Source organism: Quercus suber, unplaced genomic scaffold, assembly GCF_002906115.3.
Source record: "Quercus suber isolate HL8 unplaced genomic scaffold, Cork oak 2.0 scaffold_771, whole genome shotgun sequence".
NCBI classification, from domain to species: Eukaryota; Viridiplantae; Streptophyta; class Magnoliopsida; order Fagales; family Fagaceae; genus Quercus; species Quercus suber.
Genome location: NW_027070207.1, coordinates 208,625 through 225,644, shown reverse-complemented (window position 1 = coordinate 225,644; position 17,020 = coordinate 208,625). Strand labels below are relative to the sequence as shown.

At 33.2% G+C, this 17,020-nt stretch overlaps 2 protein-coding genes and 1 long non-coding RNA gene across 3 annotated transcripts; 1 reads left to right on the top strand and 2 right to left on the bottom strand.

Annotated features, from left to right (window-relative positions):
- The first annotated feature begins 324 nt into the window (after nucleotides 1–324).
- On the top strand, nucleotides 325–6,698 carry LOC111987721 (aspartic proteinase). The gene is made up of 14 exons (XM_065767089.1): nucleotides 325–535; nucleotides 1,534–1,883; nucleotides 1,961–2,021; nucleotides 2,155–2,249; nucleotides 2,356–2,468; nucleotides 2,599–2,767; nucleotides 2,873–2,912; nucleotides 3,201–3,265; nucleotides 3,394–3,507; nucleotides 3,608–3,663; nucleotides 3,926–4,082; nucleotides 4,174–4,293; nucleotides 5,661–5,749; nucleotides 6,193–6,698. Exons 2-14 carry the CDS (start codon nucleotides 1,539–1,541, stop codon nucleotides 6,275–6,277), a joined length of 1,509 nt encoding a protein of 502 aa, XP_065623161.1. The 5' UTR covers nucleotides 325–535; nucleotides 1,534–1,538; the 3' UTR covers nucleotides 6,278–6,698.
- Nucleotides 6,699–7,710: 1,012 nt separating this feature from the next.
- Nucleotides 7,711–11,841, bottom strand: LOC112034044 (uncharacterized). Its single transcript, XM_065767088.1, has 8 exons — nucleotides 11,775–11,841; nucleotides 10,887–10,928; nucleotides 10,440–10,635; nucleotides 9,875–10,029; nucleotides 9,464–9,607; nucleotides 9,255–9,358; nucleotides 8,986–9,142; nucleotides 7,711–8,028 (listed from the first exon to the last, which is right to left on the bottom strand). The coding sequence occupies exons 2-8, from the start codon at nucleotides 10,923–10,925 to the stop codon at nucleotides 7,945–7,947; spliced, it is 879 nt and encodes a 292-aa protein (XP_065623160.1). The 5' UTR covers nucleotides 10,926–10,928; nucleotides 11,775–11,841; the 3' UTR covers nucleotides 7,711–7,944.
- A 127-nt stretch (nucleotides 11,842–11,968) lies between these two features.
- On the bottom strand, nucleotides 11,969–13,628 carry LOC136064822 (uncharacterized). Its single transcript, XR_010626470.1, has 3 exons — nucleotides 13,533–13,628; nucleotides 12,541–12,582; nucleotides 11,969–12,289 (listed from the first exon to the last, which is right to left on the bottom strand). It is a non-coding gene; the product is annotated as an uncharacterized LOC136064822 (long non-coding RNA).
- Nucleotides 13,629–17,020: the final 3,392 nt, after the last annotated feature.

The window sequence follows — 17,020 nt, the reverse complement described above, 5'->3', positions numbered from 1 at the left end:
TCACCCTCCTAAAGTTTTCAGACAAAGTAAGTACTGTAACTCAGTGTTTGCATGCCATGCATAAAACACATGATTGTGCAAGTTACTAACGAGTAAGAAAAGCCTTTGAGAGGTAGGCACGTGGCTTGTGTTTGCCATAAAGATAATTTATATGGTTGAGGACAAAAATGAATCTAGAGATATCTTCCTTCTCTCCTATTTATGTGGATATGTAGGCTAGACTTATACTCTCCAGCACCTTCGTAACTTGAACCTTAGCAAGGTTTGACTTATACTCTCCGTAATCACTATTCATCATCACGTGTAGCACAATACAATAGTCATTACAATATGTTGATCATTAATATTAGTGATCTTTTTATATCTTCATCATAAATCTTTTTTTTTTTTAGGGTGCTATGCTATGATGCTCTAATCCATATCTTAAGCAAGTAGTTTCTCTTTCGGTTTTAAAATTTTCCATTTTTCTTTTCTCACTTGTGAAAGAACTTTGCTAGCTCGTGTTTGGTTAAACTTTGACTTCTCTTGTACCCAGGTTATCCTTCTAATCAGATTAATATGCTAAGATTATTGGTTTTATTTATTATTATTTTTTTCTTAACTCCACCCAATCTAGATATGGGGTTGGTTTATTTGTGTGTGAATTTGTGATCTATCAGAAGTGCCTTCTGAAAAGATTTTATAATCTTCCTTTTGTGTATTTCTCATCTGCTGGTATGAGTTTTATGTGCATAGTATAAAAGTAAATCCTAAGATAGAAGCAAATCACCTGGAACTGTTCTTGAATTCTGATAGGCCTTAATCACTGTCACGGCTCATAGCCTCATACTATTGTGGCTTAAAAGTTACATGTATTCCACAGTAAATTTAAATCTTAATTATGTTTTTTTTTTTTTTTCAATTGGTTTCTTTGACAATCTTTTATCATCAAAAGTAGTCGGTGAGTTGGAATACAGGTTTTCGATCCTCTTATTATGATCTGCATGTCTACAAGTTATGATCCTATATTTGAGGGTTGCTTATAGTTTTCTGTAATTTCTTCAATTTAGATAAGTCATCTTATTGATTTCCTTCTTAGATTAATGTCTATCCATGTTCTATTGTCCCCTTGAAGATATGATTGCCTTAATTATTTAGTATTGATGTTTTTGGTAAAGCCTTGTTTTTTGACATGGTTTTTGTGATATCAACACTAATAACTTTACCATCTAAGCAAATTCACATACTCTCTTAATCATATTTTGTTCTTCTATTATGCCTTCTAGTGATAAGATCAAAGATTTTTTTTCTTCTAGAAAGCATCTGATTCTTTGTTGTAATTATTTCCATTTTTATGCTTGCTTACTTTCTCTAAATGTAATTTTAAGGATTCCGAAAAGCGTCCTTAAATGGCTCTTTCTGATGTTATATTAGCACCAGAATGGCACATTCTTCTTCTTCTTCGTGTTCCATTATTGCTTGCCTTCTGTAGATTTATGCATGTGAAAAGGCTTTTCTGCTTACTTTTTGTTGCCTTATTGACACTGTTTTCAGTAAACATGGGGCATAAGTATCTCCTTCTGGCATTCTGTTTATGGGCTTTAACATGCTTACTTCTTCCTGCTTCTTCAAATGGCCTTGTGAGGATTAATTTGAAGAAGCGACCCCTGGATCTTCAAAGTATCACTGCTGCCAAAATGGCAAGAAAAATGTCAGGAGAGGGTGTGAAGGGCATATACAACTATTTGGGTAGTTCAGATGAAGTGACAGTACCTCTTAAGAACTATTTGGATGCTCAATACTATGGGCAGATTGGAGTTGGCACACCCCCACAGAATTTCACTGTCATATTTGATACAGGAAGTTCCAATCTATGGGTTCCATCGTCAAAATGCTTTTTTTCTGTAAGTTTTTCTTGATTTTATTTTGTGACCTTACAGTATCACCTAATACAAGTATTTATTGACTCACTAATTTGCAGATTGCTTGCTATATCCATTCTAAGTACAAGTCAACCAAGTCCACTTCATATAGCAAGATTGGTAAAGTTAGCAACTAGCAGTTTAATGTTGTTAATAGTTTTTTTTCCATGACTGTATATAGACAAACTATTTAGAAGTAATAAAGGTGTTTCTAATAGAAAATTGAAGTTATACATATTAAATTGTAATTCAGGAAAATCTTGTGAAATAAATTATGGATCTGGATCAATTTCTGGTTTCTTCAGTCAAGACAGTGTTGAAGTTGGGGATCTTGCTGTCAAGAATCAAGTGGGTTTTTTTTTCCCCTTATAAGTCTTTCTTGAAACTGGTTTTTCTTAATGATTCAGTAAAGGTGAACAAGTAATCTTTTTTATTCTTTTCCTTTCTTATTCAGATTTTCATTGAGGCTACACGAGAGGGCAGTCTCGCATTTTTGTTAGCAAAGTTTGATGGAATACTTGGGCTTGGGTTTCAAGAGATTTCAGTTGGGGATGCTGTGCCAGTGTGGTAAATTTCTGTTTAGTTAGATATGAAATATTGTATTTAAGTTTTTTCTCCTTAGAATTAAGACCACTACATTTTTTTCCCTTCAAAATCCTTGGTACCTTGGTTAGCCTGATTTATTATAAGAACACAGGTACAATATGTTGCGGCAAAATCTGGTAGATGATGACGTTTTCTCATTCTGGTTTAACCGAGATCCAAATGCAAAAGAGGGAGGTGAAATTGTTTTCGGTGGTGTTGATCCAAAGCACTATAAAGGAAAGCATACTTATGTTCCAGTCACTAAAAAGGGCTACTGGCAGGTAAGTAAATAAAAATAAAATGTTTGGAAAAGTTGTCCCTTTTCCTTGTGCTTGCTTCCCTGGAAATGATGAGTTGATTTTTAAATTTTCTGTTATTTGCTTCAGTTTGAAATGGGAGATTTTCTCATTGGGAACCATTCAACAGGTGATTTCATAGAAATTTAATCATAGCAGCAGTCCATTTTATTGTGTTTTGAGCACTGACAAATCTTTATATTCAGATGTACTTGAGGAGATGTCATAAGGTGTAGAAAATAGAAACAACTGAATATATAAATTTCCAATAACCATCTATCTGCTACACTTACATTGGCTCTTTATGTAAAAAAACCAGTACCTGTTCATGACCTCTGCTTTTGTAGTGTACATCCCTTATTACAGTCTTAAAGTTCTTCAAAAACTAATTTTGAAAATTTATTACTATTTCTGTCAGGTATCTGCGAGGGTGGTTGTGCTGCTATTGTGGATTCAGGAACGTCCTTACTCGTTGGTCCAACTGTATGTGCTTCCATCTATTGGAAAATCAGATTATTTTTGTTAGGACCTTCAGGATTGATTTCTCATCTTTTTCTGTCATTTTCTTTTCTTTTGGGATCAAATTCTTACTTACTGACCATGATTTCCAGCCTGTCATCGCTGAAATAAACCATGCCATTGGAGCTGAAGGGTTTGTGAATGCAGAATGTAAACAAGTTGTAACTCAGTACGGAGACTTAATTTGGGATCTCTTAATATCTGGGGTGGGTTGTTTTTATATTTTCAATCTACTTGTCGTCTTACTCTCTATGTACAAATATAGATATATTTTTTATCTCAACATACTATCTTCATAATTTGCAGGTGACACCTAACAAAGTATGTTACCAGATTGGTTTATGTCTGTTTAATAGGGCTCGGTGAGTGAGTTTTTATTGCTTCATGTTTATTCATTCTCAATGGTTGATTTTACAAACTTCATATCAGCTGTCTACATCCTTAGGAAATGATTCATAGTAAGGCAATTTCAAGTAGGACGTACCATTCGTACACAATGCATGGAAATTGGTATCATGAGACTACTAGGATAAGAAGTTACTTTCAGAAGGTTAAGCACAACACAAAAATTTGAGCTTCCTGCAAATGTATATCAAACTGACTTTCAAACCCAATTTTATGCAGCTCTGTAATACAAAGTATGGTTGAAAGGGAAAACATGAATGGATCATTGCCTAGGGACGATCTTTTGTGCACTGCTTGTGAAATGACTGTTATTTGGATCCAGACACAGCTAAGACAAAAGGGAACAAAGGACAAAGTACTTCAATATGTCAATGAGGTGACATACTATATTCACGCCCACCATTTAGAAGTTCAAATTGACTATAATTTTCTCAGTAGCATTAAGTGTTGGTTTTGATCTTTAACAGCTGTGTGATAGCTTGCCAAGTCCATCAGCAGAAGCAGTAATAGAATGTGAGAAGATTTCAAACATGCCAGACATTACATTCACCATCGGAGAAAAACCTTTCACCCTCACTCCAGAACAGGTTAGATTTTGATATGGGAAATGGTTCTACAAGTTCATGATATATAGTTGTTATGTGTTTGTTAAATTCATTGGTAGAGTTGGGTTGCTTCCTTGTTTTGCACAAGATTACAGTACATTTTTGGGGGGAAACATAAGCTTCAGAAACATTTACTAATATAGTCTGTCTATAATTGGTATGCAATGGAATCGTTTGCATCAATATCCATAATATGTTTGTAGTATCAGAGAAGTCAAGTTAGAGAGACTAAACTGAGGTTATTAACATTAATGCAAAAGTTCCGGTGTAATTTAGGACCTTTTCAATCTTAATAAAGTTAGAAGGCCAAAGCTGCTTTCAACACTCTCATCCTACTAATATAAAGTTTTGCCTTTTCACATGGGAATCTAGAATAGAATGGCAACATCAATAGCAGCAACTCATCTATATTTGTAAAATATCTAAAAGTTAAAGCATAACATTTATTATTGCTATACTCCTATTAAGCTACATTTGCTTAGCATTTCGGTCCAATTGGGTCTATTTCAGTCCACTTTGGTCCATTTTACTCCAGTTTAGTCTATTTGGTTTGATTTGGTTCTTTTCGGTCCATCAATACCTTAAATTGATTTATTTTTTTAGCTCAAAAATTCATGTTTTTCTTAATTTTTGGGTTGAAAAATATGAAATTTTATTTTATTTGGGTCAAACTGTTTAGTTTTGGGCTCAAAAATACAAACATAATAGACATTAAAAATTAGAGATATAAGCCACAAAAACGCAATATAAATGATAAATATTCACAAGATTACATTAAAATTCAAGCTTCAATAATATAGGCATTAAACTTATATTTGGAAAGGAAAAAAAAATGCTACAATTTTAAACTTATATAATAATTTAACTAAATGTGACATGTTACATGTGTTCCATAGAATGGAGATGTACATATTTTTTTTAAAAATATTCTTGAATATGTTCAAATTAGTCAATCGATTATGGTATATTTAAAAAATATTCATTTTAATAGTATATTCTCTATTTATATATAACAATATTATAATTATATAATTTAAATCTTTTTATTAAATTTGTTATATATATATATGTATGTATGTATGTATGTATGTATGTATTGTTGTTGGAGAAGGCCTTGATAATACTCTTATAAAACTTGCTACCAGTGCAAAATAAAGTGCAAGGACATGATAATTTGGATGAAAAGTCAGTACCTGCAGAATTAAGAATAACTTGTTTGCATTAGGTAGTTAAACCAACAACTTAAAGAAACATAAGTACAGACCAATATCATTTTGCATGTCTTTATTTTCATTATTTTGGAGTACTAATAGTTCTTCATGTTCTGTAACCACTTGGCCTATTTTCAGTATATTCTGAGAACTGGAGAAGGCCTTTCTACCATCTGCATCAGTGGATTTATGGCTCTAGATGTCCCTGCTCCACGCGGTCCTCTGTGGTATCTTTTTTTAGCCTTTTTTTGCTACCAGTGCAAAATAAAGTGCAAGGACATGATAATTTGGATGAAAAGTCAGTACCTGCAGAATTAAGAATAACTTGTTTGCATTAGGTAGTTAAACCAACAACTTAAAGAAACATAAGTACAGACCAATATCATTTTGCATGTCTTTATTTTCATTATTTTGGAGTACTAATAGTTCTTCATGTTCTGTAACCACTTGGCCTATTTTCAGTATATTCTGAGAACTGGAGAAGGCCTTTCTACCATCTGCATCAGTGGATTTATGGCTCTAGATGTCCCTGCTCCACGCGGTCCTCTGTGGTATCTTTTTTTAGCCTTTTTCAGATAACATATGCATAGTAACATTGCATTTCAAAAATTCAGGCTTATGTGCATTTTCCTTAAGTTTCATGTCTCATACTGAAATTACATGCTTGCAGGATTCTTGGAGATGTGTTTATGGGGGTGTACCACACTGTGTTTGATTTTGGTGATCTCCAACTGGGTTTTGCTGAAGCTGCTTAGTGACCCTCCTGTCTGGTTATTTATATGTTGTGATCGTATTTATAAGAAACTTATAGGTATTGTTGTTTGTGGTTAAGCGATGTAATCTACATAACTTCATGATGGTTAACAGACAATAATCATGGGCGTGTCTAGTGCCTTATTTATACACATTGCAAGGAAATACAACTTATCCTATAATTTGTACACGCTGAAGGTAAGAAATGGGCAGTATATATTTCATCCTCAGCAGCATTTAAAGTCTAGGAGAGAATTAGATTTGAAGGGGGAAATTTATGTATAATAGTTTTTTTTCAAATTCAAACTAGAAAGGAGGCTATACAAGGTCCTGAGATGTAATACTCTTGCCATAATAATGTAAAGTTCAAAATATACAATAAAATGGCTGCAAGTTCTGCAGCTCCCTCTAATTCAAAAATTATTAAGGTTCTTCAACGTTGTCAAGACGTCCGAGACAGCCAAAGCCATTACCTTACATACTGTAATTTTTTGGAACTTGCATTGATTTTCCCACTTTATTTTTCACTCATGAAGGATTACCATATGATTTATCACCCTCCACCCCCAAAAATAGAAAAAGAAAGAAAAGAGATCACTGTATTACTGCTGAACTTAAATATCATTGTAATCGGTTCCATGTCATTTTAAACCCTTGAATGTCACCATTATCGAGAACCTAATATACAAACATCAAAGGTGGGACAGCGACGCAGAAGGGTTCCCCAAGAGTAACATCCTCGGATATGTGGCTGGGAATACTTATACACAAAAATAATTTTGTCACCATTATCAGCAATGCATGTTTATGCGACTCACACAAAGCTTCATTCTAAGCACTGCAATGGGAAGAGCCACAGCATATACTTCAAAGAAAGAAACAAAAAAGATAGCATAAGCATATGCCTCATAAGACTTAACATGGTCTTTGAATCTATTGCCTCTAATTTTCTACCAACATTCCCCTAAACTTTAAGAATATCCCAAGAGGCAGTTGGGTAATTTCCTAAGCTTCCAAACACATACAGAAATGCTCTACTGTGCTGAGCTTTCTGGTTATCTAACCTAGGGGACCAAACTGTTATTTTCCAATGTCCAACCAATAAGCAATTGGAAAGATACATTGCAGCTTCAAAATTGGGGCTAATTCATGTTCTAGAATGACATTCGAACCCTATTCACAGCCTAAAATTGCTTCTCTCATACTCCCAACTCAAAAGTGACAAGATTTTGCAGGTACATTTTATCCCAACCCTAATCACTTCGCCTACAACTTCTCCCCTGTAATATTGAACTAAAAGTTGGGATTGCCAGTTATTGCCAAAAATAAAAATTCTAATATATGATGGCAGCTATACAACTGAGGGAGCCACCCTTGTTGTGTGGTTGCAGTCCTGATTTCATGTGCAAGTTGTGCATAATAGAATATACCCCTCTTCAAAAAATGTAAAGTCCTACATTCAACTTAGAAATTTTCCGAATAAATCATTTGCACTTATCAATGCTCTTAAAATTTCAACATAAAAAATGCGTTTTATTTGACCCCTAACCGTACAAGTGCAAAAAACTGTGGGCATGAGTCACATCATAAACTACATAAACATTAAACAGAAGGCAGTGCTAGCAATACATAAAGTACAATGCTGATGCTCAGCTGCAAGGGTAACATTTCACTTTTCTTCATCACTATCATTGCCAAAAACTGACGCAACAGCTTCTTTTGGTTTTTTCTTTGCAGCACTACCAAATGAGTTCTGTGTTAAAAATAAAAACCGATGAATTAGTAGGAAGACAATATTTGTTAACCAGAGTTGCTACTACTCCCTATACCAAATTTCAAATATTTTTGCATTGTTAACAAACACAAAGTCTCCAATTTCCATTGAACTAGAATGAACCAAAGAGGTGCAGGAGGTATGTCACAACTCACAAGCTACATAATAAAGGTTGGGTATTAAAAACGATGGTTGTGACAAGTGGATACAGTTCCCTTATGCCACATGTATAATAAAAGAGTCTTCACCACACCACACATATATTAAATCACATTACATATAACTAGCCTCCTCATCACGCGCACTTTGCACGTGCAATGAGGCTTTTTTTTTTTCTTTTTTTTGGTCTAGTTTCATTTTTTTTTTCTTTTTTTGGATAAGTTTGTTTTAAAGATATGGATTAGTAGGAAAGTATCCTATTTTGTAGACATTTTAAGTAGAGTTAGAAATATATTTTTACTGGGTTGTCCTCAAGTTTTTTCTCTGTTAAACATAAGATTTGAGGGTACTTTTGAACTACATAAAAGTCTAGTCAAAATAGGAAAATCCTCTTATAGATAAAAGTTGGGTAGAAGTCATGATTGTGACAACTGACAAGTGGATATCCTCCCCAAATTATACACTCTAAAGTGAGTTAATATTGGCCTAAAAGGAAAGCTGTGAGACACAACTGACGAGATGTGTCCCAGACATTGCAGCATTAACCAGACATTGAAGAATTAAATAATCTGGCACCTGATTACAGTTGTATGTATAACTTCATGCATGAATATCATGTATGTATAGTTGCATGGGAAGTCCATGGCATCAAGGACTCCAAAACTAAAAGGATACAGCATTACAAATCCAAGGTCCTAAAATCAGATTGGATATCAGAGAGGGGAGAGAGAGAGAGAGAGAGAGAGAGAGAGAGAGAGAGAGAGAGATTGGGCACACCTTGGAGGTACCACCTTTAGAAGAAAAACCAAACTTCAACACCTTCCGCGGTTCCTGATCTGTGAGTGCAGTAGCAACTTTCACTTCAGTGGGAACTGGAGCAGACCCGGAATCTTCCTGTTGCTGTTGCAGCTGCTGCTGCTTACGAGCATTCTCCCTAATTGGCCAAAAACAAAAGAAGAGAGGCAATTAGGCTCTAGAATGACATATACCCCCCCCAAAACAAAAAAAAAAAAGGCGAGGTATAGCTTGGGTGAAGGAATAAATACATCTGAGCAAACTTAGCCATTTCTCTCTCCTGACGTTGCTGTTCTCGTTTTTGCCTATCATCCCGACTGCTTGTACCATGCATTTCTCTCATTTCTTTAAAACGCTGAAAATCTCATCCAAGGGTGTAGCAATTTAGACAAGGTTATCATAAACATCAAAATTAATTAAGAGTCAACAGTCAATGTAAAGGTCAAAGTAAAATGCTTACCTTTCTGTGATTGTGATCATATGAGCTAAGGTGAGCCTCGAATTCCATAGCCAATTTGTATTGCTTGTTGCATAGATCACAATAGAACACCTTGCGTATTTCTTTCACCTCAATTTGAATTTTCTGCTCACGTTCTGCTAACACCTGGATTTTCATAATGTGCACGAAGCAGGCAGTAGAAGCCACCAGGTAATAAAAACTGCAGGAAATTCTCAAGACCTTCCAAAGTTGATGGTCCTCTATGATATACCATTCCCGTCAAAAGACATACATATATGCTATATGCAGCCTTCTGCTATTTGATTTGGGTTTCAGAAGAAGTAAAGTATCAACCACAATACTAACTAATAATTGAACATTTTGGAGCAACTATGAGTTTTTTTATAGGCAACTACAATTTAAAAGGCATACCTCCCTCTTCTTTGCATGTTCTTCAGTCTCCTCCACCTCAACATCGAGCTTTCTCCGCTGGATATTTTCTTCTGCAGTAAAAAAATCATCTTGCTCTTGTTTTCCAACACCTAATTTTGGATCTCTGATCCCAGATCTTATGGGCTCAATTATTCCTGCAACGAAGGAATGTACAAAATTTATCAATCATACTAATTAATGAATGTATGTGAGTTAGATATTTGCAAAAAATGGAGAAAAATAAAAACAAAAAACACTGATTCCTAAGCTTATAGGCAGCAAATATTATGCAAAATTGTGAACCAGTCATCAGGCAGTGAAAAAAAAATATTAGCAATGCTGGGAAGTAGTCGAAAATTCAAACTTAAAAGCATGTGCAACATAGATTAAAATAATAATATGAGTGAGTTTATGGCTCAATTTAAGCATGCAAGAAATTCAAAGAGATGTTAGTTGCAGAAAAAGGATAAAAGATTCGAGAATCAACAATTAAGGAATAAAATAAAATTACATACTACAAGAATTAACTATAGTATGATTAAAGAGCATTTCACTGGAAGCACACCTTGCTCATCCTTCCCAAGACCCTTCCCCTTCCATCCCATTTTTTGAAGAAGCCTAAAACCAATATTAGATGATGTCAACTGCGTGTCCAATGAAGCTTGTTCCACATTATCCAGATCTACATTTTCTGTAGGCCTGTGATTGATTGGCAAACGAAAATCATCTGCCAAATCTTCAATAAGGGAGTCCCGATAAGCCTATAGCACAAAATGCGGATAACAACCCTCAACAAAATTGGTGGTCACAAAATTCTTATATTTTCATAGTCTTGTCAAAGAAGTAATTAAATATTTATTGCAAACAAGATTTAGCATAAATTAAGAAAAATCTTGAAAATAGTTTAACAAATGATTCTGCCATCACAAAGTACATATTTTGAAATAATTCCTTAAAATTAAATATTTCTCTTGGGCAACAAATCTGACAGTTTTATAAACAGATTGCGTACCTGCTCCTTTTGATGGTGCTGTTTATCTCGAGCACTCATTTCCTGTCAGGCATTAAAGTCAATTTTAAATCGCCAATATGATGAGCGCAAAAAACAAGGTTCAATATTCCGAAAGAGATTTTTATGACAAAGTTCAGAAAGAAGAATGATCAATGTGAAGGGAAAAAAAATATATAGAATTACTAGGCCCACTACATACACATTCTTTTTCACAGTCAAGAGTCAGGATAACAAAAACTACATTTCTTAAATCTTAAAATATACTCACTAAGTCACCATCTTCCCAAAGTGCACCCAAAAATATCAACAAGATAGGACCTTTACAATCACTTTCAACAGTTTCTAATCTATTCAGAAAATGGGTTTTTTCAAGGAAACCAAATTTCCCATCTAGGATATGATTTAGGGTACACACACACACACACACACACACACAAAGAATACTAAACAAATCTATTCACAAAGAATACTAAACAAATCTATTCAATTCAAAGTCACCAAATTTCCAATGTTTTTGGCCAAATTGAGAACTGGGTCTGAACAAAAATCAGATTTCCAACTGGGAAAGAGCTTATACACATAAACATGCTATAAATTCTTCACCTTTACCAACATAAACAACCCAAAAACTATCTGGAACAAAGAGCCAATCCAAAAAGTAATATAATTTCAATGAAACTAAGCCAAAACCCAATACAATAATAATACATCTACACATGATTCATAAGAATGACAAAGTGAATCATTGACCCAAAAAATAAACCCTAGATTAAGGTCTACAGAGACTATGAATGACTAGTAAAGTGACAATTAATTGAGATTTTTAATTGATTAGAGATTATATTTAAGCATACATACAGGAAAAGAATCATAGATTAAGAAACTCACCTAAAAGTGTTTTCAGAAATCAAAACGACTCTGCTTTCCGATCTCGACCTTGCTCTGTTTTTTTCAGGCAGTGAAAAAAAAATATTAGCAATGCTGGGAAGTAGTCGAAAATTCAAACTTAAAAGCATGTGCAACATAGATTAAAATAATAATATGAGTGAGTTTATGGCTCAATTTAAGCATGCAAGAAATTCAAAGAGATGTTAGTTGCAGAAAAAGGATAAAAGATTCGAGAATCAACGATTAAGGAATAAAATAAAATTACATACTACAAGAATTAACTATAGTATGATTAAAGAGCATTTCACTGGAAGCACACCTTGCTCATCCTTCCCAAGACCCTTCCCCTTCCATCCCATTTTTTGAAGAAGCCTAAAACCAATATTAGATGATGTCAACTGCGTGTCCAATGAAGCTTGTTCCACATTATCCAGATCTACATTTTCTGTAGGCCTATGATTGATTGGCAAACGAAAATCATCTGCCAAATCTTCAATAAGGGAGTCCCGATAAGCCTATAGCACAAAATGCGGATAACAACCCTCAACAAAATTGGTGGTCACAACATTCTTATATTTTCATAGTCTTGTCAAAGAAGTAATTAAATATTCATTGCAAACAAGATTTAGCATAAACTAAGAAAAATCTTGAAAATAGTTTAACAAATGATTCTGCCATCACAAAGTACATATTTTGAAATAATTCCTTAAAATTAAATATTTCTCTTGGGCAACAAATCTGACAGTTTTATTAACAGATTGCGTACCTGCTCCTTTTGATGGTGCTGTTTATCTCGAGCACTCATTTCCTGTCAGGCATTAAAGTCAATTTTAAATCGCCAATATGATGAGCGCAAAAAACAAGGTTCAATATTCCGAAAGAGATTTTTATGACAAAGTTCAGAAAGAAGAATGATCAATGTGAAGGGAAAAAAAAATATATATAGAATTACTAGGCCCACTACATACACATTCTTTTTCACAGTCAAGAGTCAGGATAACAAAAACTACATTTCTTAAATCTTAAAATATACTCACTAAGTCACCATCTTCCCAAAGTGCACCCAAAAATATCAACAAGATAGGACCTTTACAATCACTTTCAACAGTTTCTAATCTATTCAGAAAATGGGTTTTTCAAGGAAACCAAATTTCCCATCTAGGAGATGATTTAGGGTGTGTTTGCATAAACTGTTGGAAAACAATGTTTTGAGTTTCAAATGAGCGTTTGTAAAAAAAGCTATGAGGAGTTGTGGTTGTAAAACAGAGTTTTGAGTTTTAAAAACGCTCTTTTAAGCTCCTAAACACCTAACCAAAAACACACACACACACAAAGAATACTAAACAAATCTATTCAATTCAAAGTCACCAAATTTCCAATGTTTTTGGCCAAATTGAGAACTGGGTCTGAACAAAAATCAGATTTCCAACTGGGAAAGAGCTTATATACATAAACATGCTATAAATTCTTCACCTTTACCAACATAAACAACCCAAAAACTATCTGGAACAAAGAGCCAATCCAAAAAGTAATATAATTTCAATGAAACTAAGCCAAAACCCAATACAATAATAATACATCTACACATGATTCATAAGAATGACAAAGTGAATCATTGACCCAAAAAATAAACCCTAGATTAAGGTCTACAGAGACTATGAATGACTAGTAAAGTGACAATTAATTGAGATTTTTAATTGATTAGAGATTATATTTAAGCATACATACAGGAAAAGAATCATAGATTAAGAAACTCACCTAAAAGTGTTTTCAGAAATCAAAACGACTCTGCTTTCCGATCTCGACCTTGCTCTGTTTTTTGTTTTTGTTTTTTTGTTTTTTTTTTTTTTTTTTGGGGGGTGTGAGAAGATCTACTTCGTCTTTCATATATAGAATGAAGACAACTTTGGGCTGGACATACTGGCCCAATTATTTAATGGGTCCATTTTGAAATATTTTGAGCCAAACTTTTTTTTTTTTTTTTCCTGAGAAGATATTTTGGGCTGTAATGACTTGATCAGTGTTGGGCTTGAAAATATTTTCTTTTTCTTTACAGAGAAAATAGGACATTCATAAATGGTTTTATTGAATATGTTAATGGGTGTGCAAATGCACTCAAAAAAGAATCGAAAATCGAAAGACTCTCATTATACTGCGAAGTAATAAAAGTAAGTAAATAAATATCATTATAATTAAATACTATGTGACTTCAAATTTTTTTTTTTTGATTTCAATAAATAATTTTTTAAAAAGAAAAATATTACCTTAACCAATGTAGTTTATGTTTAAAAAAAAAAACAATGCACTTTAATACTTGTTAATCAAACTCATGGTTGTTACGAACTCACCCCACCCCCTTATTCTCTGTTATGTTAATGACAGTGGTTTTTTTTTTTTTTTTGGGTTATATGTCATGATCATTCTAAAGACTATTCAGATAATTTAAAGGATGTGGGTAGTTAACTAAGGAGACGTAAGTGGTAAAATAAAGAGTATTAAGCAACACACACACACAAGAGAGAGGGACATGATTTCTAATACAAAGGTAGTCCAATGTAAAACTTGTGATAACTTATGTAGCAAGTTGGGGGTGAAGGAGAAAGAAAATAATATTTATAAACTTGCTAAGACGAGAAATGAAAACATAAGGCTTGAATGTTGTCCAAAGTATTAAAGATGAAGATCAAAAAGTGTTAATAAACGAAGAGCAGATTAAAGAGAGATTAAGAAAGTTATTATGACAAACTTTTTAATGGGAGTGATACAAATGATTGAACAATTGAGTAACCAAATGGAGCATAGAACAAAAGTCACTTGAAAGAAAAAATTGATAAAAAGCAAATAATTAACAAACATGTTTTGAAATCCACAAAAGGTAGAGAACAAACACGCACACGACACAGTCATGCTTGGTCTCATAGTGCACAATTATAGGAATATGACGTGTAACTTGTTATTGAGTTATTTTTACTTTTTTTTTTTTTTTTTTTTTTAAATTTGAGGGGGCTAAGTATAATTATTTTAGATTTAAATTTGAAAATATAATGAATATATTATATATTTAAATTGTAAAAAAAAAAAAAAAAAAATCAGGAGGGCCATGGTTCCCCTGGTCTTGCCTTAGGTCCATCTCTACAAGGGAGTAGATAATTAATACAAATTCAATAAATTTATAATATTTTTAGCATCACTCTAATTAAATGTGACGTTAGTGGAGAGATTTGCAAATCTAAAGTGAATGTTTTCCATGTGAGTGGGCTCATTTATCTTAGCTTTTGGTCGCGTGAACAAAACTGAGAAATAAAAGACACAACTTGCAAAAATTCATCAATATATGGAACAATAACTTGAAAAAATAGGCTGCATTTGGTTGACTAGTGTAGATATCAAAATCACATTATCTTTTTCCTTTTCCATTTTTCTTTTTTCATATAGGAAAAAGTGCTCTCCACCTAAATTCAAAAGAGAATTTTTTTTTTTTGGTACAAAATTCTATTTAACAATAGCATTACCCTTCTTTTAATTTTATGAAAAAAAATTAATTTTAACGGACAAGTAGACACCAAGTCTATCTCTCATATGAAACATATTATTTATGATAGGATCACAATCTGCTTGATTGTTGCATATCATTTTTCCATGGTGAGATCGAGTTGCATGCTTATCTACTACTCAAATTCTAGATATCACAAATACAATCAACGATGCCTAAAGCACCAATTAATGTTCTAGAACGCTTTTATTAAACAAAAAAAATATGCGACCTAACTTTATACCACTAACGGATCAAATTCATCGCTACTTTCATGAGTTTGATATATACCAAGTTATGGAGATTGGACGAGATTGCATAATTAAAGAATTAACCAATGCGTGTATAGAACTAATCACTACATAATTTGCAGGCCCACATTTCAATCATATAATCTACTTTGCAATTCTAATTGTCACACACCATATTCGTTTCATAGAATATTAACATTATAAACTTTTCAATTGATTATTGTGAAAAACAGCAAGAAATTTAAATACATTATCTTAGTTACTTATAAAACTAGTTAAGGGCAAGAAGGAATAGGATTAAGGTTCCGTGAGTAAGATTACAAGTTTGGCATGCATATTCTAGCCCTTAAATAATAGGATTTCAAAGATAACTTAATGGTAGACAACTTGCTTGCAATGCCTGAATTGATGGAAACTAGGATTGTTTGCAATTCTCTAATACCTTTAAATGCTACAATCAGTGCTTGACACCAATAAAGAATTTTGAAAACTTTGATGATATGGGTGCATGACAGTCAATTTTTTGAAAGTCTAAAGTTCTAGTGGCTGTATTTCAATGGTGGCAACTATTTAAAACCATTGTGATTGAAGAGAAGCTTCTCAAGAAGAAAAGGGAAGCCAACTTTTGTTATTAAAAAACCCTAAACCTTACCAACCAGTGCATGAACGCAAATATCCACAACCTAACATAAGCCTCTTTTATGATTGTATACATTCTCAATTCTTTAGTTTAGATACGAATACTTTTTCTGTTTCTTTTCAGCCATGGATAAAAAACTATGTTCCTTTAAAATTATTGTGGGTGGGGAAAAGCACATGTTTAGCTTAATTGTTATGAGGGAGAGGGTTCATCATCAATAAAAACATGTTTCAATTCGCCACAAACATAAGTATATTGCTTAGTGAATTATATAATTAAATAGAGATACGATATAGTTCGAATCCAATCATATAATACAACTTGAACTTGTAGCTAGGTTGTTTTATAAAAGACTAACATGTTTCGTACTGTAAATATCATAGGTAGTATCTTGCTAGTTCATTAAAAACACTTCGTAAAATAAACGCTAAAACTCTTAGATATCCATAATTTATTGTAAATTTGTAAAAATCATATACTAACTTCTTGTACTTCTATCGCTAATATTATCCAGAAAGAATCACTTTTTGATATAATAATTTGGAAAAGAAAGAATTATGAAGGTAATGATGTGTTTAAAAAGTTAAAAACACGAAGTAATGAAAAATTAAAATCAGGTAGGTCCAACCAAAAGGGTTAGAAAAGAGAAAGTGGCAGTGAAGCAAAGTTTTTGCATTCAAAGGTGAAGAAAAGACTTAGTGGGACAAAGAAAAACCCCCCAACTCAACTTTGAAAGTAATATGGACCACTGAAAATATGCTCTTCTTGAGTTTGAATTCTACTGCCTTAGGTTTCCTTTTCATACAATACCAAACTCCATTTC

Bases quoted from the DNA above. Each gene is read 5' to 3' on its own strand.
- LOC111987721 (XM_065767089.1), top strand. From the start codon at position 1,539: ATGGGGCATAAGTATCTCCTTCTGGCATTCTGTTTATGGGCTTTAACA. The intron at 2,768-2,872 runs GTAAGTAAATAA...TATTTGCTTCAG, and splicing joins CTAAAAAGGGCTACTGGCAG to TTTGAAATGGGAGATTTTCT. The intron at 4,083-4,173 runs GTGACATACTAT...GATCTTTAACAG, and splicing joins TACTTCAATATGTCAATGAG to CTGTGTGATAGCTTGCCAAG.
- LOC112034044 (XM_065767088.1), bottom strand. From the start codon at position 10,925: ATGAGTGCTCGAGATAAACAGCACCATCAAAAGGAGCAG. The intron at 10,636-10,886 runs GTACGCAATCTG...TTTGTGCTATAG, and splicing joins AGCACCATCAAAAGGAGCAG to GCTTATCGGGACTCCCTTAT. The intron at 9,359-9,463 runs GTAAGCATTTTA...TGAGATTTTCAG, and splicing joins ATGATCACAATCACAGAAAG to CGTTTTAAAGAAATGAGAGA.